The sequence below is a fragment of the Rhinolophus hipposideros genome, assembly GCF_964194185.1.
Source record: "Rhinolophus hipposideros genome assembly, chromosome: 20".
Lineage (NCBI taxonomy): Eukaryota > Metazoa > Chordata > Mammalia > Chiroptera > Rhinolophidae > Rhinolophus > Rhinolophus hipposideros.
Genome location: NC_138066.1, coordinates 38,232,725 through 38,252,826, shown reverse-complemented (window position 1 = coordinate 38,252,826; position 20,102 = coordinate 38,232,725). Strand labels below are relative to the sequence as shown.

Genomic DNA, 20,102 nt, shown 5'->3' with positions numbered 1-20,102 from the left:
AGGGCTGAGAATGACTACAGCCCAGTATAACATCAGGAGTCCAAAATATGAAATGATGAACTTCTTTTAAAAGGGCTTCTTTTTAAAGTCCTTCTTTGAAATAGGGCTAAATCCTGTTCTGCCAAAATAGGAAGTCACAAAATCGTATCTCAACCTCTAAACAAAAAATAGTAACAAACATATTACTTAGAAATGTGGAGGTAAATGCTCTAAAAGCAGCTTTAGGAGAGTTGAAAGCCGTTGCCTCTGGAGAGCATAACTTGAGAGGAGGGTAGAATGAGGTAGGGGACTGCTCTTTATAAGCCAGTACTCTTATTGCTAAATTAAATTCCATAAAACAATGTGTCAGTAAAGCTAGGGTTGTGGATTTGATCCCTGTGTACAACTGGTTTTCTTGTAAATGTTAGTGAACTTGGGGTGCTCTGGCTTCTGCATGGCTTTTAAGACACAATGTAACACAAATTTGTAAAACAAAGCCAAACAAAACAGATAAAGAAGAATAGGGTGGTGGGAGTGGGAGCAAAGTTGCTTTTTCTTTTATTCATTCATTCATTCATTCATTCATTCGGACTGGTGTTTATGCCTGTTTGTATTTGTAAAAGTGAGGTTTCTCCAGAGTGTATTCCTCTCTGCCCACATTAGATTCACTTCCCATGTTCCAAGACCTTTGTCTCTGCCCTCCAAGTTTCCCCTTGTCTGTCTGGTGCAGTTAACTTCTCGAAGATCGTGTAGTGTTCCCAGTTCTGGGAAATGAGCTTGTTACTGAGAGTTAGGGAACAACTCTATCGTGTGCCTTTCCTGGACCAGGCTGTTGGCAAAGCTGACTGTATTATGTAAGCCCTGTCTGAGGGCAAGGGCTGGAGGGAGGCTGTGAGACCGAATCCCTGCCCTTTCCCCTTGGCGGTGTGTCAGCCTGGCTGTGCGCTCACAACTGTCTCTGTTTCAGCATGTATTCCACTGATGAGAACCTGATCCTGTCCCCACTCCTGGGCAACGTCTGCTTCTCCAGCTCCCAGTACAGCATCTGCTTCACGCTGGGCTCTTTTGCCAAGATCTACGCTGACACCTTTGGTAAGCTCTGGCTGGCAGTCTGTCTCGCCAGCTTCCCCAGAGGCATGGGTGCCTTTCCTGCTGAAAGGTTTGGAAATTGGCTTCAAGCCAGAATCCCAGTTGGAAGGAGCACTTTGTCAACTGTTGCTGTCACATTTGGGGCTCTTTTGGGACCCTAGACCCTTTCTTCAAGCTAAGTGGTTTCTAAACAATGGAAAACATAAAGGTGACTGGGAAGAAAAGGATGAAGAAAGAGCTCATTTTAGGAATAAGAATCTCCCCTCGATTGAGACCGATTTTGTCAGAAAGAAATTATCCATGCTCACGGAGCCTCTTCAGATCTCTTCCTCAAAGATGGACCCTCCCTCCTCACTAGTAGTGCTTCCCGCTGTCTTTCCAGACGTATCGAGGCACATAGAAATTTTGTAGGTGTGCTTGAGAACTTGTGTTGGATGTGCAGTCGGCGTGAATGAGCCTCCGCTGGGATGGCCAGCTGAAGGGTTTTACAGGTCCCTGGAGCCTTGACTCCAGAGCCCTGGAACCAGCTTCCCGCACCCTTCTGCACTGCTGTACCTCCCCATTTTCCTCAGACTCCAATAGGAACCGTTTCCTGAGTGTCACATGTGTCAAATACTGTACTTCCCGAAAAGGGTCATGACCACCCCGTTTTTAGAGCTGAGAGGACAGGCTCCGTGAGAGGTCTCACAGCTGGCAGGCTGGGGAGCTCCAGGCTTCTGTTCCCACCAGTCAGCTGCCTGCTTCACACTCAGTGTGGACGTGTTTGCTCTTGAGAAAAAAATGGGCAAAGAAAACTTGGTCTTTTCAAAAATACATGCATACATAATCACCGCATGCTCATTGTCGAAAAGTGGAAAATACAGTAAAATCTAGTCAAGAAAGCAAAAGTCAGCCATAACTTCATTATCATAACTATCGCAAGCATTTTGTTAATAGTTCCTTCTTTCTCTGTTTAGTGTTTTACATAAACGAGCTCATATTTTATATACACATATAAAATATACACTAACACAATATAAACATTCACTCAACATTAGATCACAAGAATTTGCCTGTTTATTAAAATTTATTTATAAAAATTATGTAACTGCCCATTGGTCCACTGTATAGATAGATGTACTATAACTTAACCATTTTCTCATCATTAGACATACGTTTTGGTTGTTTCCAGATGGTTCTTTAAGTTAAAAAAAAAAAGAATAGATGACAGTAAATGAAATTCATCTGAACAGAGTTCCACTTATATATGTTTCAGTGTTTTTTATATCAGCATGTAAAGCAAAATCCAAGATCATTTCTATAATTATAATGTATTGATGACTCAGTTTTCTGATTGAAAATGGTCCAGAGACTCAGAAGAGATTATTGCTCATCCTTTGAACCCACTGTTAGTTTCCGAAGGAGCGATCCGTGGGCTCCAACATCATTTTCATGAAAAGCTGTGTATGGACTTCTAGAAAGTCAGCACTAGAAGGAATACGAGAGGTCATTGAGTTTTTCTCCTTCATTTTATGGGAAAACTGCCCCGGAGTTACTGATGGAGTTGGGACTAGAATCCACTTTGGTGTTTTTTCTATCACACCATACTGCCAAAGTTAATACCATGTACTCTTTCTAGGCATACAACAAAGCAGGATGAATAATCTCAGACTTCTAGAAATTTCATCCAGTGGGTACACAGAATCCCACAGAGTGATGGAATGTAAGGTAGTGTGGGCTGAGTGCCAGGTACCTGCTGTAGGCAGGGAGAGCTGAAGGAATTCAGAGGGGAGAGTCCAGTGGCCTTGCATCAGGGAGCTGCATGAAGGGCATAGGGCTTAGACGAGTGATGAGTAGGGAGCTGGGAATTCTACGCTCACAGGGTTGGGAGAGGAGCCACGGAGGCAGGTGGTGTTAGCTCATGGCCTGTTCCGTAATGGGGGACTGTTTCACCAAGGAGAAGCATTTGTGTAAAACTGCTGGCAGTCGAGGTTGGAACCACAGAAGGAGGGTTTGGAATGCCAGATTAAGGAATTTAGACTTTTTCTGTAGGAAGTTAGGAGCTATTAAAAACTGGGGCGGACTAACTTGTGCAGAACTGATGGAAGATAGACCTGAGACAGGAAAGGATGCTGGAAGGGACACCTGTTGAGACTTTTTTGTCAATATTCAGCTACGGGATTGTGAATATCGAATTAGTGTTACCTGTGAGATTAAGGAGGAGGCAATGAATTGGAGAGATGTTCACTCATTCTTTCAGTCAGCAGTTATTGAACTTCTCTTATGCGCTAGGCCAAGTTTTTGTGACTCCTCAAGCAGCTCAGCCAACATACAACATATAACATATGTTAAGTACAGTAATAGAGGTATGTGAAAGACACGGTGGTTCACAGAGGAGGGAGTTTCAGTAACTAATAATGTGGGAAAGAAGGGAAGAATTTGGTAATTAACAAAGTGGGGAACAAAAAGATTTGGAGCTTGGATGACGTGCCAAATGGTAGCCTCTCTGAAAGAGAAAAGTCTGAAGGGAAATGTGGCTTTAGGGAAAAGGTGAGGAATTCCCTTTATGCCATCTTGAGTAAGAGAGAACAGTCTGACATCTGGTTAGAAATATCCACGAGCGAGTTGGTGATACCAGTAATCTAACTGAACGTCGTAGGAGCTCTTGACTCAGAAGATCTTGAATTCCAAAAGCCGCGATTGCTTGGTTCAGTCTGACCAGGATTAGCATTTGCAGTCAAACGAAAAATATTAATTGGTAAAAGAGGAGACAAAGGTTGGCTTGGGTGTTTTCTCTCCGGAGGGCTAGGTATCTGCCTTCTGGAGGCTGAGGACTAGTCAGAGCATTAGCATGACACTACAGCTGTGAGGTTACCCACAGTGCAGCAGAGTAGAACTTCTGTGGATCGGGAAAGAATGAAGGAACCATTAAGCTCCACTTCCGGAAGGGAAGGGCTTTAGGTGCAGACAGAGGATAGCATAGAGGCAATTGACTCTGTTCCATAAAAGGAAAGGAAACTATACCCTTGTCTGTGGCTCAGTCCTATGCTTGCTGGAGATGGAGTGCTACGTGGGTATTCATTTTGGCTCCAGCAGAGTCTTCTCAACTTTGGGCCAGTCTTGTCCTTCCCAGTGGCTCTGTGTCATTGTCTGACTGCCTGGGTAGAAGGAAATTTCTGGACCTTGGAAAGGAAGGTGCTAGAATTCCTCAGCTACAAACCACTTGTGGCACCTGAAAGGGAATTTTGAAAAATACTTTGCTAGGTAATTGTAATTATATGGCTTTTCTTATAGGTGACATTAACTACCAGGAATTTGCTAAAAGACTCTGGGGTGACATCTACTTCAATCCCAAGACGTAAGTAGGTTGTGGGAAGTGACTCTTTAGAGGGGTGATCCGTTTTCCCAGTAAGTGAGGACAGACAGAGAAAGAGTTCTGAAGTTTAAAACCTATTTTTCTCTTAGTAGGTTTTAAACTTCGGAACTCTAAACATGGGCTACCATCTTCCCTCCTCTAAGTGAGCTGGCATCATGAGCTCTAACAGGGTGAGAGGCTGTTTCTCTTGGGGCCTTTCCAGCTAGTTCAGGCCTCCACGAGAGTCATAACTATATTCCCTCTTAGGAATCTCTGGAAACTTTATGATCTCATGCACACATTCCTTCCCCTTGACCCTGCTCAGATTCAGAACTTAGGAAATAGACCCTGGATGTCAATGACAGTGCCTTCTCCCTCCTGGATCACCCATGACTTTTCTTTTTCCTCTTTAGGCGAAAGTTCACAAAAAAGGCCCCAAACAGTAGCTCCCAAAGAAGCTTTGTCGAGTTTATCTTGGAGCCCCTTTATAAGATCCTCGCTCAGGTGAGTGTGTTGGGCCACCTGGTTCAGGTCTGCCCTTCTAAGCACAAGGTGAACTTGGACTTTGCCCTCCTCTAAGCTGCTCAGTTTTGTAAGTAGGAAGATGATTGGTCACCTATCTTCTGGAACTAGGACACTACAATCCTCTAACTGCTGTTGAATTCAGAATAAAGGGGAGATGTCTGAAACAAAGAAAAAGGCACAGCTAAAGAAATTTAGTGCAAAGATTTTGACTGTTCAAAAGAATGTGACACTTGAAAACTAATAATTTCAGTTATGGAGATTTAACTTACAGATATAATTGTCAAAGTCCTCTCTCTGTCTCCCTCTCCCTCTCTCCTCTCTGCTCTGTCTATCTCTCTAATTGTGTGTGTGTGTGTGTGTGTGTGTGTGTGTGCGCGCGCGCGCGCACATGTATCTATATTTGTTATAGAGTTATTTATAACAGTAGGAAAAGAAAAAAAACCTGGAAATAAGTTAAATGTTCATCAGTGAGAATCTGATTGAATGAATTCTGATACCTTCCATAAAATGTATTTTGCAGCTATTTAAAGAATGGCCGTATAAGCTTGGTGTTAAAGACTGTTCTGGGCACATATGTATGTCATGTTTGTCAGCTAGAACAGGATACGTCAGACAGTGGCAAGGATATAGTTAAACGTGGGGACGCTCCAAAGAAAAGAGTTTAATGTTGCATTTGTCTGACTTGGTGCTACCTAACAGGGTAATGTTATATAGGAATTTTCAGACAGGTTTTTCTCCTAAGACAGTTACAAAATTTGCACGTGTTGAATAAGCATTGCACACAGTGAATACATGCACATACACAGAATGTGTGTGGCCATTCCAACTTACAAAATAGTAAAACATAGCAACAAGACAAAATAACATGATTAAAATTTATTAGTGCTGAAAAATACTTAGTATCTTGTGTCAGAGTGGAATGGATTCATAAAAGAAATTTATAGAATCTGTCTCAGTAGAGACCTTGAGTCTGCTGAGGATGATTTAGCTTGGCCCTGCCCTGACAGTGGGTGGACTGCTAGGTGACCTTTTTTGGTTCCTTCCAGTGCAGTGATCCTCTAAATCAGAGAAGTCTCTAAATAGGGAAGCATAGGGATTTCCTGACTGGGTGGAGATGCTGCTTTTCAGACACCAGGGGGCAGCACTGACAGCAATCCATCTGAGAGTGCCAGGTTTACTAGCTAATGTGGGTATGTAACCAAGCCATGGTTGGTTGGAAGGGTGGGTACCAAAGATTTCCCTGAAACCAAATAGTTGTCCTTGCCAAAAGCTCTCCCCATAGGTGAAAATCTAGGGCAGTGACTCTTCAAACTGTCTGTTGGCCTTCCCGGTAGCACCACTGTGGGGCTACCACTACAGCTGACATGATGTTTGGTCCTGTCACAGGTTGTGGGTGATGTGGACACCAGCCTCCCGAGGACCCTGGATGAGCTTGGCATCCACCTGACCAAGGAGGAGCTGAAGCTGAACATCCGCCCCCTGCTCAGGCTGGTCTGCAAAAAGTTCTTCGGCGAGTTCACAGGTAATAAAGAGCTCTTGGCCCCTTAAACGCCACCATCGTTATGTCCTGCCACATGTGTCACGTGGAACTTTACTCCACAGGGTTGTTCAGAGACCCGAGGCCCTTTTAAATCAACTGCAGGTTGGAATACAGAGCTCCTGGGTTTTTCCCCAGCTCCTTTCCTCAGCGGATGGTACCAAGAATTCTGTCTTGGGAAACAAAAGCAATAAACCAGAAGGAGGGTGCAAATAAAAGAGATGGCGAAGCAGATCCTGAGGTTCTGGTCTTTTTGCCAGGGGCTAGTCAGGAAGGTGGTAATGCAAAGTAGTGGGGAAAGCGCCAGGCTAGGACTTGGGAGACAGGTTGTAGACTCTTCCGTCGAGCCCCTCTCTCCTGTATTTTAGTTACACAGAAGGCAGGTGATACAGTAGAATGAGCCCTGGCGTGGTTGAGAACAGGAGTCTTGGTTGAGAACAGGAGTCTTCATCCTGTTCTGATCCTGGCCTTTGTGTCCGTGGGTTGACCCTGGGCCAGCCACTTAATTTTTTAATGTATTTTTTAATTTTTTTTTTTATTGGGGAACAGTGTGTTTCTCCAGGGCCATCAGCTCCAAGTAGTTATCCTTCAATCTAGGTGTGGAGGGCGCAGCTCAGCTCCAAGTCAAGTCGCCGTTTTCAATCTGTAGTTGCAGGGGGCGCAGCCCACCATCCCATGCGGGAATGGAACCTGCAACCTTGTTGTTGAGGGCTCGCGCTCTAACCAACTGAGCCATCTGGCCGCCCCTTCCGAAGCTCAGCGGCAGCTCGTTGTCTTCAGTCTAGTTGTGGAGGGCTCAGCTCACTGGCCCACATGGGAATCGAACCGGCAACCCTGTTGTTCAGAGCTCGCACTCTAACCACCTGAGCCATCTGGCCGCCCCCCAGCCACCTAATTCATATGTGACTCTAATTTCTCATCTGTAAAATAGGGGAGTGGAAAAAGTGATGGCGAAGGGCGCCTTCAACAGTCTCTTGATTCTGAGTCTAGTGGGATTTAGGTGTCTGAATCTCCAAGTGCATAATTGTAGTAGTTCATTCTGGGCTGGCCATCAGTCTGACATGGAAGGTACCACTAAAAGCAGATATGCCTGCTCCAAGGTACTAATGGAGGTGCTCTTTTGTATGGCTTATTAGCTGTTAGAAAAACAAGATAACTTATTGACTAGAAACGAATGCAGTGTTTGCCAAAGGGGAAGTCAATTCGGGGATTGTTCTAAGTAGATCTAGAAACGAGATGAAGTACTTACTTAGTTTCATGTAAGTGCTCACTAAATGCTTATATTAAATAAAAGGTCATGGATTGATAGAGATACTTGAAAATTTTTGTCAGCTGAGTTCTAAGGAACCACTGAGACCTGCTTCTTATTCTTCCTGGTATCAGTGTGACTCCAGCCTTTTAGCAGCATATTCTCAGGAAATGGTGTTACTTCCCCCTGGAATCATAAATATCATAGCTTTTGGAGCAGAAGGTCCTCTCACTTTTAGCTTTCTGACCATTGTGAGTGGATGACTAACTCACCACTCCCTTCCCCCTGTGAGGGTGTAATGGCTTTCTCTTCCTCCACAGGCTTTGTGGACATGTGTGTGCAGCATATCCCCTCTCCAAAGGTGGGCGCCAAGCCCAAGATTGAGCACACCTACACCGGCGGTGTGGACTCCGACCTCGGCGAGGCCATGAGCGACTGTGACCCCGACGTAAGGGACCGCGGCCCTTGCGTTCTCTGATTCTTTCCCTCCTGTGTGTGGGTGGGGCACTGCCTCTTTCCTTCCCTTGCACCGCCCCCCCCATGAGCATAGTCAGACGGACCTGAATTCAAACCCTGATGGTACCGCTCCTAGTGGTACGATCTTGGGAACATTGTTCAATCTTTCTGAGTCTAAAGGTCTTGGTCTGTGAACTGAGGATACTGATAGGTGTGTGGTTGTTAGGAGAATTAAGTAAGATTAAGAAAGTCTTATTGTAGTGTTTTAGATGGTGCCTGACAGATAAAGATTTAGCAAATGGTTGCTAATCGAGTCAGTCCCAGCTTTTAAAAATTCTTTCCCAACCTTCCCCTAGGCAGTCTAGTTTCTCGACAGTTGAGGGTTGTGAGTTACATCTTCGGAGGAAATCTGGGGCAAGTTAGTCTTGTAATTTTCCAAGTTAACTATGCCAGTCTGCCATCCTAAACCTGCTTCTCTTCCCTATTGCCTTCATCCCCCCCAGAAAAAAGGAAAAGAGTTTTTTTGCTATGCCTTTGACATCGATTAACAAATCAGCGGGGAGAATGGGGCTGGAATTTTCCCAGGAGATGGCCACGTCTTCCTCTAGGCCTGAGCTGCCCCCTCTTAGAGCTCATGTCATTGCTGTCCCAGCAAGTGGAGACAGTGGTGCTTACCCAGAGAGTCTGTGTGGTTGAGGCTGCGCTCTGTCCCCTCTCCAGGGCCCCCTGATGTGCCATACTACCAAGATGTACAGCACAGATGATGGAGTCCAATTTCATGCCTTTGGCCGGGTGCTAAGTGGCACCATCCATGCTGGGCAGCCTGTGAAGGTGCTGGGAGAGAACTACACCCTGGAGGATGAGGAAGACTCCCAGATATGCACTGTGGGCCGCCTTTGGATCTCCGTGGCCAGGTACTGTCAACCAGAGCCTCCAGGGGCCTGCCCGGGCCTCTTCTGGAACTGCCCCAAGGGGTGGTCTTTCCTGGAAACACAGTAGTTGCCTGCTACCTCCAATAGGAGCTAAGATGGCCCGCCCTCAGCAGATCTGTTGACTTCTAGTTCTTACTACCCAGTGTTGCTAGGACCAAAGCAGCTACTGTTGGGATAATGCCAAGAGCCTGCCTTTGCGTTTGGATGGCTTGGATGGACTTTTATAGCAGCATTTCTGTTTTTACTCATCTTAATCCCCTCTTCCTTTTCTGTGTTCCTTAAGTCGTAACCTTTATGTTTCTTCCCAGAAGAAATTGTTTCCTAACGCCCACTGACTATTCTTTAACCACGAGAGAAGACTTTGTTGGATCCCTTGTAGCAGCTGCATCTGCAGAATCAAACTTGGCTTGGGCCCCTGGCTGCTTGTCAGCTCATAAGTTTGGCTTCTCACAACGGGGGCAGTCATGTTCCTGACGTGGTTGCCGTACCTCGCCGACTGCCCCTGTTCCCTCCAAATCTACCCCATTCACTAGAAAGCAGAAGAAAATGAAGAGCTAGGAGAGTTGCGGTGTCTTCTGTGATGCTTTTGGCTTCTTACGTTCTTCACCTTTGGAATCAGCTTGCTTACCACCATCATTCAACTAGAATTAGCTTTTCCTGTCTTGTTCTCTTATAACACTTTGCACTTTCCTTTCATGGCACTCATGAGTTTGTAACTACACATTTATGTAGTTATGTGATTGATTGTTTATTGCATCCCTCCCCTGCTAGAATGTATCTCTTTGGCTCACCCCCCGCTCCTGGCTCAGGGCCTGGCATACACCAGGCGCTGGGTACATTTTTATGGAATGAATACTCCGCCCCCGTTTCATTGCTGCTTCTTGGTTGTTGCTCCAGGTACCACATTGAGGTGAACCGTGTTCCCGCTGGCAACTGGGTTCTGATTGAAGGTGTCGATCAACCAATAGTGAAGACGGCGACTATAACTGAACCCCGAGGCAATGAGGAGGTAAGAGTTTCTCAAAAGACAGCTGGACTGGCTGAAGCTAGAGGGTCATAGGGAACCACGGCCCACGTGAGTAACAAGCAACAGAACTCGCAGGGGCCCAGCCTGGATCACTGCTGCTTCCTGGTTCCAGGCTTCGGCACAGGCTCAGCCTTCTAGATCTGCCCCTGCTGAAATCTCCCTGTACTCAGTTCAGGTGCTGGGAATTAGAAAGAGTTCCTCTTATTCTTTCCCTCCTCTCTTTGTTCTGCCAAAATACACGGGAATAAATGGCCCTTCAGATTGCCTCCAAACAGCCCCGTGGCTCCTGATTGGAGAATAATCTTTTAAGTGGGTCTTCAGCTCCTCTCTTACCTCTGTACCTTCTGTGCCTGCTCAAGCCAAATGCCCTCACTCCTCTGTGTTTTGGATCTCAGGCTCAGATTTTCCGGCCCTTGAAGTTCAACACCACATCTGTTATCAAGATTGCTGTGGAGCCAGTCAACCCCTCAGAGCTGCCCAAGATGCTGGATGGTCTGCGCAAGGTCAACAAGAGCTATCCATCCCTCACCACCAAGGTAGGCCTGAGGCCTGCCCCACTGCCAAGCCCTGCTTGCCCCAGCTAAGTGGTGTATGCTGCCCACTGCTTCGCGTCCATCAGGTGTCTCTATTAGGATTTTATCCCTGTCTGTCAATGTCATTTGAAGGCAGGATGAGACCCAGGGGCAGGAGGGCAAACGTGTATGTCCATCTTCCACAAGTAGGTCTAGTAGGAAAGAGGTGTTCCTTGAATACACTTTGAATTGATTTTCCAGAAAATACAGAAGGAAAAGTGAGTTAGTCTGACCCTCCTGCACTCTTCAACCCACCAACATATCTTTCTGAGTAGTTAGCCAGGGCTGAAGGGTCAGCTTATGGCCACAGACGGAGGCCAGGGCTTTCCCTGAATGGCTGAGATGGGAATTACAGTGTTTCCCCGAAAATAAGATGTAGCCGGACAATCAGCTCTAATGCATCTTTTGGAGAAAAATTAAAATATAACATATTATATATTATATTACATTAAGCTCTGTTTTATATTATAGGAAAATAAGACCGGGTCTTATATTAATTTTTGCTCCAAAAGACACATGAAAGCTGATTGCCGGCTAGGTCTTATTTTTGGGGAAACACAGTAAATTGGTGACCTTACACCGAGTAGCGCTGTGCTCAGTGATCAGAAGTCTTGAGGACTGACTCGTAGGTTGCTGCTCCCCACTGATCCTTCTTGAAGAGGCTGGAATTGATGCTGGGCAGTGGCCATTTCTGGTAGTGGGTCTGGGCACCTCCTCCTGGCTTTTAGCCTTGGTTCTGTTGCTGGCACGAGAGAGTCCAGGCTGTGACCGCCAGGGCTGTTGTGTTTCAGGTAGAAGAGTCTGGTGAGCACGTGATTCTGGGTACTGGGGAGCTCTACCTGGACTGCGTGATGCATGATTTGCGGAAGATGTACTCGGAGATAGACATCAAGGTGAAGCGGTGGCCCCTCGAGCACCTGCCTGGCCAGGAGCTTGGTTCATAGCTCCACACTGATTTTACAAGCAACCAAACTCTTGATTCCCCTGAAGTTCCGAAGGAGGTGCACTACGAGAGGAGATCTGTTTGGGAAAAGCATGATCTGTTGCTCCCTACATGAGAAGGGATTTGAGATCTGGTTTGCCCCCTTCTGCAGAGTTATTCTCAACGTCATACGTTTGAAGTCAAGGCTCCCAAGCCAACGTTATTGTTGGTCATTTGTTTAAAAAATTAGTTGCGCGTTGGGCCGTCGGTGGTGAGTAGGACTCACAGATGGTTTCAAGGAGAGAGTGGGTCCTGGTTCTCCTGGATTAATTGGCAAGCCTTGATGTTCCCCAGGGCTTCAGTCTCCCAGTGGAGACACACATTTTCTCCAAGGCCCTGTGGTGATAGGGATGGGTACCCTCAAGTTCCCCCATGTAGACTGGGCTATAGAAGGTGCTTGGTTTCCTGGGAGCAAGCCAAGTGGGGGGTCAGGGAGGAGCAGTGGTACCCAGAAATCACAGGTTGAGAACAGAACAGGCATTCCTCGGTCAGTCTCTAGTACCAGCTCTGACAGACCCCAGGAGTTACTCAGTGAAGGGTGGTGGGACGGCTACACAGATGCTGAAAGACTTGGGGGGCTGTAATTTAGGCCCGAATTTGATCCCCACATCCTCTCGGCTCCATAACATAAATGCTACACCACACTTAAGTTTCCTCGGGCTTCTCAGTGATGGTACAGACTATTAGCCTGCTATTATGCTTGTCACTGCTGCTCATTAAGACGGGGTCTCACCGAGGTGGTGTTAAGGGCCCTCAGAATTCTCTTTGGCACAACGTTGTCCTTCCAACAAAACTAGACCTTGTCTAATAATTTCTCTGGTTTCCCAGGTGGCCGACCCCGTCGTCACCTTCTGTGAGACTGTGGTGGAAACATCCTCCCTTAAATGCTTTGCTGAGACGCCCAATAAGAAGTAAGCTGGAGGTCATAGTGTCCCTGGGACTGATGGGACACTCTTCCCTCCCCACCAACTCCACCACCATCACAAATACTATGGAAATAGAAACCTCAAAGTCTTAGGAAGGGGCTGCTTAGGCTGCTTGAGTTTTAGCCCAGGCCTCTGATCCGTTATGCCTTTGGATGTGATGCTACAGAATTCTTTTCTGTAAGACTCTCTGTGGCGGGATGACTTTCACAATTGCCACTTCGCGTTTCTATATAATGTGACCATCTTAAAATGTTGCTCCAACCCCTACTTTTTAAAAGAGTGGTAGATTCAAATGAAAGAAGACAAAAGATACTAAGCCCTTTGGGCTCTACTCTGCCTCTGTGGCTGTCACTGCTGTCACTGCCTTAGCTGTTCCCTTCGTCACCCTTTTCTTAGGAATGGCCCTTACACTAGTCCTGCTCGACCACCTCATTACTCATTTCCTTTTTAACTAGAAACAAGATCACCATGATTGCTGAGCCTCTTGAGAAGGGCCTCGCCGAGGACATCGAGAACGAGGTGGTCCAGATCACGTGGAACAGGTGAGGACAAGGCTGAAGGACGACAGGCGCCCCCGCTGACCTGTGCGGCCTCTAACACCACACCTCCTGGGCATTGATTTTGTCTCCCGCTTTGCTGTTATCCTGGGCGCAGTGTCGGTGGGCTGAGGTGACTGTCCTCCAGCAAGCAGGATCCTAGGCCCCTGGGCCAGCGGTCACAGAGCTGGCTGAGCGTCCGTTGTCTCCTCCTTCCCCCAGGAAGAAGCTGGGAGAGTTCTTCCAGACCAAGTACGATTGGGATCTGCTGGCTGCTCGTTCCATCTGGGCTTTTGGCCCTGATGCCACTGGCCCCAACATCCTGGTGGATGATACCCTCCCCTCTGAGGTACGGCAGCACTCCCGGGAGCCATGTGGTGGTCTCTTCGCTCAGGTGGAAGAAACTGCCAAGTGTTCTTTTTCCCCTGAAAGTATTTTGTATCTTCTGGTGAAGCTCATCCTCTTACCAGTGTACCGGCCCTCTCCTCCCTCTAAACTGCGATTCAGGGGCACTGCTAAAGGGCCCTGTGTTTCATGCAGGTGGACAAGGCTCTTCTCGGCTCTGTGAAGGACAGCATCGTTCAAGGTTTCCAGTGGGGAACCAGGGAGGGACCCCTCTGTGATGAGTGTAAGTCTACGTTTCTCCGCCTTTGCCACCTTAGTCCTCTAGGGGCCTTGCGCCCAGGTGTATGAGGTGGGATAGGGTCATCTTTGAGACCTGGCAGGAGAAGCTTGAGGTACACAGAGCCCTCCCATGTCCTAGACTGGCTTCCTCCCTTCCCCCTCCCTATCCTGTTGCTACCACTTAGTACATCCTGGAAGTGAAGTCATTTCTAGTTTGACATTTGTTCCTCATTCCTGAGAAGAAATGTGTTTTCAGGGGTGTGTCAAGAGGAAGATGGGATTAGAGTGGGTTATAGACCAGCATTGGACTTAGTGGACACAAATGTGCCATTCCTGTATCTTATTCTACATCCAAAAACAATTAAATGTCTGCCGAAGAAGCACGTAAACTTCTAGGGATGCTTTCTGATGTCTGAGCATGGCCTGAAACAAACACTATAAACATGCTAAACTTCTGACCTCTTTGCTACAGGCCTTGGGTATCCTATCAGTACACCCATTTGTAGGGCAGTGGTGTACCCTACCTTTTGTGGCCACAAGACAGCTTCAGGGCTACCAGAGGCCCCTTGCTGCTCTGCCCGTGGGCTTCTGTTAGCACCGAGCCACTCCTGAGTCAGCTGCCCCATCTCCCTTTCAGTGATTCGAAACGTCAAGTTTAAGATCCTAGATGCAGTGGTCGCCCAGGAGCCCCTGCACCGGGGCGGGGGCCAGATCATCCCGACAGCCCGGAGAGTCGTCTATTCTGCCTTCCTCATGGTAAGTGAGTGGGGTTGTGCTGCTCCAGGGCATTAGGTGGGCGCAGCCCCTCCCCTTTAGCAGGCTCTCGGTCCTCAGCCCTCCCTAAGCCGAGGAATACTTTCTTGCTGCTCTTGCAGGCCACCCCTCGTCTGATGGAACCTTACTACTTCGTGGAGGTACAGGCCCCTGCAGATTGTGTCTCTGCTGTTTATACTGTCCTGGCCAGGCGCAGGTGAGCAGAGCAGGGAGTCACTGGGCTTTCCCACCCTCTCTACTCCTGAAACCGAAGGAGCTAAGTTTTCAGAAGGAAGTGGGAACAGGAATGAGGAAATCCCCAGCTTCCCTACGGATTAAAATTTGAGATTCCTTCTTGATCACCCCTCCTCAGAGAGCTGGGGAGAGTACTGCAGCGTGTCAGTGGGGGGAATATCTGTGAAACCTTATCCAGCAGTGTTCCCACCCACTCTGGCCCAGAGGCCGCTGCCCCTCTGACCTCCACAGGGAATTACCTTCAGAACCCCGTTCTTTCTGCCCTCTGTAGTGCGTTCATGGTGATTTTCTCTTTGTTGGTAATTCTGGGTTGGGATGTATTTGAGGACAGATTGCTTCTCTGCTTTTGGCCTCTGCGGGGCTGGGGACTCAGCCTCTGTTGATCCGTCTCAGGGGCCACGTGACTCAGGACGCACCCATCCCAGGCTCCCCTCTCTACACCATCAAAGCTTTCATCCCAGCTATCGACTCCTTTGGCTTTGAGACGGATCTGCGGACTCACACCCAGGGGCAGGCCTTTTCCTTGTCTGTCTTCCACCACTGGCAGGTGAGAAAGGGGTGCAGGCTGGCCACGTTGGCCCCCCACCTGTACAAGGCCAATCCCCTTTGAGGTGTTCCCCTTTCCAATCATGACTGACCTTTCCAGCCTCCTCGAGAAGAGGCCTGCTGCCAGGCCCGAAGGCCCTGGAGGTCTGCCGGGACCGTCTGAGACCCCTTTGCCTTTCAGATCGTTCCTGGTGATCCTCTGGACAAGAGCATTGTCATTCGTCCCTTGGAGCCACAGCCAGCACCTCACCTGGCCCGTGAATTCATGATCAAAACCCGGCGACGGAAGGTGTGTGTCCCTCAGGCCCATCGCCACCCCTGCAGCCCAGGAGTTTTCTCTGGCTTCCTTTCTTCCTTTTGGACCCTTCCCACAAAGACTAAGAGCAATTTACTGTACAATGTAGAGATGCAGTCTGTACGGGCCTCGGGCAACCAGATCTGGGGCCCAATATGGTCGGGGAAGGAGGGCCTGCTCCCCAGTGACAGCATCCTGAAGGCAGGGCTCCTGAAACAGCTGTGTGGACACTCCACCCCCAGCAGCTCCCCCACTCAAGCACAGGTCTCAGCCGGCCCCCGGCTCAGTCAGCCACCACGCAGGGCTCATTCTTGCATTTGCCCCCACGCTCTCCGTAGGGCCTGAGTGAAGACGTGAGCATCAGCAAGTTCTTCGATGATCCTATGTTGCTGGAGCTCGCCAAACAGGATGTCGTGCTCAATTACCCCATGTGAGTGCCGGGACTGCTGGCAGCGCCTGCGCCCTGCGGTGGGCTGCGCCGGACTGGAAGCTCGGAGCTAATGTGACTTGGACTCCATGTTGTCGGAGAGTGTCTGGGAGCCGCTGTGACCATCTTGAAGGCCCAAGAGCCTCCAACCCGAGCCCAGTGAGGGAGCGCGTTTGTCCTCCCGGCCCCTCCAGTGGCCTCTGTCTGGCCCCATTCCCAGGGAACAGAGAGGAGCCTGGGCTCAGGGAAGGAGACGGGGGTGAAAGTGTTTAACCCCCATGGGCCCTGTCCTCAGAATTTACGTGGAATTTTTTTTTAACAAGTTTGACCTTAAACATGGTTTATGAGTGACCAGAACATTCTGACCTCTGCCTGGCTGTGTTCCTTTTATCCCATCGTCCGCCCCCTTTTCTCCAGCACAGTGGAGTCCTGGTACTTGGGCTCTGAATGCATGTCGTCTCCCATGAGGCATCACAGCCTCTGCTCCCAGCTGCACCGCCTTCCTGCCTGGGTCCCCAGGGACGCAGCCTGTGGTGGGAGGAACGCCTGCCTCTTCGGTCAGTGTTCCCATGAGCACAGAGGCCTCTTCACTGCCCCCACTCCCCACTGGTGTCCTGTCCCCTACCAGGCTTCTCTGGGTGGGACCTGAGCTGGCTTGGCAGTTGCTGGGTTTCTGGGATCCGAGAGCTACTGCACTTCCCCGTCTGCCCCCTGAGAGCCTCTCTTGCCCCAAACTGATTTCCAACCCTTTGCTCTAAGTCCCCCACCAGCCACCACCAATCCCTTACTCTGCTCTCCCCCGAGTGAAGAAGAGACTGTCTGATTTTCCACAAAACTCCTTTATTAGGAGCATGGCAGGTGTCTCTGTGAGAGGGTCTGCCTGCCCCGGGCAGTAGTAGGCACCCTACTTCTCTCCAGCGTCCTGTGCCGTTCTCTTGATGTAGTCTCTGTACATTGTATACACAGCACCTATGTGAGGGAGAAGGAAAAACACCCCTTGGCATTGAATGCTTCACCCATCCTTGGACTCCCAGGTGTCCCAGAGAGGAATGACAACTGCAGAGCCCCAGGGGTCTGTCTCCAGCCAGTCTCCAACTTCCCTGCTCATCTCTCTGCTACAAACATCTGAGTACACAGCCTGAGGAAACCGCCCGTTTGACGGTTCACAAAGCATTTCGTGTGCATTTCTCCCTGAAACCTCATGGCGGCCTGTGACAGGCAAGCCCGGTGTGGTGATCATGATACAGAGAAGCGTCTGTCCATGGGCACACGGCTAGTAAGTAGCTGTCTGCCTCTTGTTCGAGAGTGGAAGAGAAATTGAACATCTGTTTTACTGCATAGTTTTTCTCTCCTCTCAAACTGTCCCCAAAGGCCTGGGGCAGGAGATTAAACAGGGAACCCTCATAATGTCTCAGTACCAAGGACTTGATATGGAGCCTTGTATAGAGAACAGGCACTGAAATCTTGGTCCCTTAACTGTCAGGATCCACAGCCCTCATTCTCGTGTGACCCCCATCAAGCTACTCACCTAGCATGATTGCACCCACAGCACAGGCCTGCGCTGCCACTCGGGTATGAATCAGGTGTATGGACATCTTGGTGGAACCACGAGCCTTCAGCCGGTAAATCCTATATGCTGCCAGCACCAGGCAGCCTCCTAGGCCTGTAGTCAGAGCACATGACCCCTGGGCCTCATGCACCAAGCACATCACTCTCCAGATGAGAGATCTCACTAGACAGGCTGGGCATCTGGGTAAACAGCTGCTCTGAGGCAGCTTCAGTGAGGGGGGTTTCCCCTAGATGGCCTTTTCAAAGTGGCTGCCTCCCTCCAATGACTCCCCTCCCCCATGTACAAATAGTCCATCATCATGACTCCCCCACCCCCATTAACTCTGCTCTGGGCCCTTCTCCAACCACTGCTGGCTCCCCCCACATCCTGGTACAACTGTTTTCCTGCTTTCCCAGGGCCTTGAGGAAGGAAGCCCTGGAGGACCCCAAACTGCTCTTTCCCCTCCTGACTGTCGGTGCCCTTCATTTCTCCGTATCCCATGCGCTCTTGGCTGCCACCTCCATCCATCCAGACTCCCTCATTTCATTGTAAGGGACTGGCCTTTTGTCCCTGGCACCTCTGCTGTTGGTTCAGTCTTCTAGCTGTTGATTGTTCAGTGGGTAGGACCACTGGAGTTCTCTAATTCATTCTTTGAAAGGACTACCACGTTTCCCTGAAAATAAGACCTAGCTGGACAATAAGCTCAGATGCATCTTTTGGAGCAAAAAATGAATATAAGACAGGGTCTTATATGTAAGACCAGGTTTTATAGTAAAATAAGACTGGGTCTTATATTAATTTTTGCTCCAAAAGACGCATTAGAGCTGATTGTCCGGCCAGGTCTTATTTTCGGGGAAACACGGTAGGAGAAGGAGACGTTCTCTGAGAGAAGGCCCCTCCCTGCCCCCATTCCTTCCTTTCCCGCTCACCTATAGGCACCAGCGGAGACTCCCTGCTCTTCCTCAGGAACTTGGCAGACACGCTGTCCTCACCTTCAGGTGGCACCCACCAGCCTTTGTTAGTAGACATGATCCTGCCTCCAGATGTGAGCAGCTGGGGCTCCTAGGCTTCAGCCCAGTCCTAGAAGGAGACACCCCACAGTCAGAACGCCAGTGCTCCTCCATTTGAGGTGGAAAGGAGGAAGTTGCACGCTAAGACCTAAGACCCCCTTACCATGCCCAACACAGCCGCTACTTAAAAAGATGCCCCAGGTGTCCTGTCTCAGATGGCTGGGCCACTAGTGCCATTTCTGCATCTCTTCCTAACAGCCTCTTTACCAACTCGTTTTCTGTCTTCACTGTTTCCTCTGCTTCCGCCTCCCTCATCTGTATCCCTATGGGTGTCATCCTTGGGCCAAGAAAAGCAGCTGGAAAAATCGACAGATGAGGAAAAGGCCTTGAGCCTTGGGACCCCCCACTGGCCTTGAGTTTGTGCCAGTTGCTCCTGAGGGAACTACAGAGTGGGATCTGGCCCCAGGGATCCAGAGCCATCCCAGACGGTGACAGCATGGTTACCCAATCCCCAAAGCCAGAGATTCAAATAATCGGACATGGATTTGTGTATAGTAACGGGACAAATTCTGGTCCCTGAACTCCCATTTCCAGGTCCATTTCTTGCCAGGTTCTTTGCAAATACCAACCCCCTGCCTCCATCCCTGGGCCGGTGACCACTATAGTTCTACTCCTGTAAATGTCTGCTCTGCTCACAAACTTGATAGAGTCCCCGAGTCCTGGTCCTTAAACCAGGGGTTCTGCCTGTGGGCTGCCTTCTATCTAAGTCTACCCATGAGACAAACTCCCTGCTTGAAGCAAGTTCTATTCCCAGTTGCCCCTTCATCGTGGAGGAGCAGGGACTATAGGCCCCACAGGTGCTCAGCACGCTGCTGCTTACCCCAGGAGATGGCTAGCAAGTGGACTGTGAGCAGCCGGGCCAGGGCTCAGCGTCTGCTGGTTTGAACCGGCCAAGATCTGATGATGGAGCTGCCACTATGGGGTCAGGGAAGCAGTGTCAGGCTTTATGGAGACTTTGAAGTCAGGAATGGAGAGGGGAGGAGATAGGGCATCAGTCTTAACCCCCCATCCGCTGGGTTTCAGGCTGGGCTCCAGGCACTTGAGAGTAATGAAAGATCAAATGGAAGGGAGCCCTTAACTAGACTCAAGCTTTTAATTCCTATGGACATATGCGTAAGGGGCTGCATCAGAGATGGACTTAACATGAAGAACTGAGATGGGAATATAGAGGCAAGGATGGGTGGAGAGGCTGGGTTCTCCCTCGAGTTATATTGCCTCAAATCCTCTTATGAACAATGTGGGATGTAAAGAAAATGCTCCAATTGTGGGAGGCAGGCTCGCTGGTCGTGGTCTGATCCCTCTAAGGATGCTTTCTGGACCAAGGAGATTTGTCCAGGAGTTTGAGACAAGTGGGACTTCCCTCGCATTTCCAGAGCTCTTTATAGGGCCTGGAGGGTAATGCTCACTCAGGTTAGAGATGACAATGACCCGCATTAGTG

The 20,102-nt window shown here is 49.0% G+C and overlaps 2 protein-coding genes across 4 annotated transcripts in view; one reads left to right on the top strand and one right to left on the bottom strand.

The window, feature by feature from the left end:
* The window catches only part of EFTUD2 (elongation factor Tu GTP binding domain containing 2), a 33,487-nt gene extending 17,078 nt beyond the window's left edge, over positions 1–16,409 (top strand). For both annotated transcript variants that reach the window (XM_081028398.1, XM_081028399.1), the window contains exons 11-28: positions 947–1,071; positions 4,342–4,405; positions 4,816–4,906; positions 6,314–6,449; positions 8,034–8,161; positions 8,890–9,083; positions 9,999–10,110; positions 10,524–10,664; positions 11,492–11,593; positions 12,511–12,593; positions 13,064–13,150; positions 13,367–13,493; positions 13,685–13,772; positions 14,406–14,524; positions 14,644–14,738; positions 15,170–15,323; positions 15,504–15,611; positions 15,956–16,409. In XM_081028398.1, the coding sequence (XP_080884524.1) occupies positions 947–1,071; positions 4,342–4,405; positions 4,816–4,906; positions 6,314–6,449; positions 8,034–8,161; positions 8,890–9,083; positions 9,999–10,110; positions 10,524–10,664; positions 11,492–11,593; positions 12,511–12,593; positions 13,064–13,150; positions 13,367–13,493; positions 13,685–13,772; positions 14,406–14,524; positions 14,644–14,738; positions 15,170–15,323; positions 15,504–15,611; positions 15,956–16,051 (2,050 nt within the window). In that variant the 3' untranslated portion in view covers positions 16,052–16,409. The remainder of the gene's footprint in view (positions 1–946; positions 1,072–4,341; positions 4,406–4,815; positions 4,907–6,313; positions 6,450–8,033; positions 8,162–8,889; positions 9,084–9,998; positions 10,111–10,523; positions 10,665–11,491; positions 11,594–12,510; positions 12,594–13,063; positions 13,151–13,366; positions 13,494–13,684; positions 13,773–14,405; positions 14,525–14,643; positions 14,739–15,169; positions 15,324–15,503; positions 15,612–15,955) is intronic.
* A 494-nt stretch (positions 16,410–16,903) lies between these two features.
* Positions 16,904–19,563, bottom strand: HIGD1B (HIG1 hypoxia inducible domain family member 1B). Of its 2 annotated transcripts, none has more exons than XM_081028297.1 (4): positions 19,484–19,563; positions 18,523–18,673; positions 17,573–17,707; positions 16,904–17,013 (listed from the first exon to the last, which is right to left on the bottom strand). In XM_081028297.1, the coding sequence occupies exons 2-4, from the start codon at positions 18,620–18,622 to the stop codon at positions 16,949–16,951; spliced, it is 300 nt and encodes a 99-aa protein (XP_080884423.1). In that variant the 5' UTR covers positions 18,623–18,673; positions 19,484–19,563; the 3' UTR covers positions 16,904–16,948. The 2 variants fall into 2 exon arrangements, with proteins under 2 accessions (XP_080884423.1, XP_080884422.1); XM_081028296.1 differs by lacking the exon at positions 19,484–19,563 and adding an exon at positions 18,767–18,904.
* Positions 19,564–20,102: the final 539 nt, after the last annotated feature.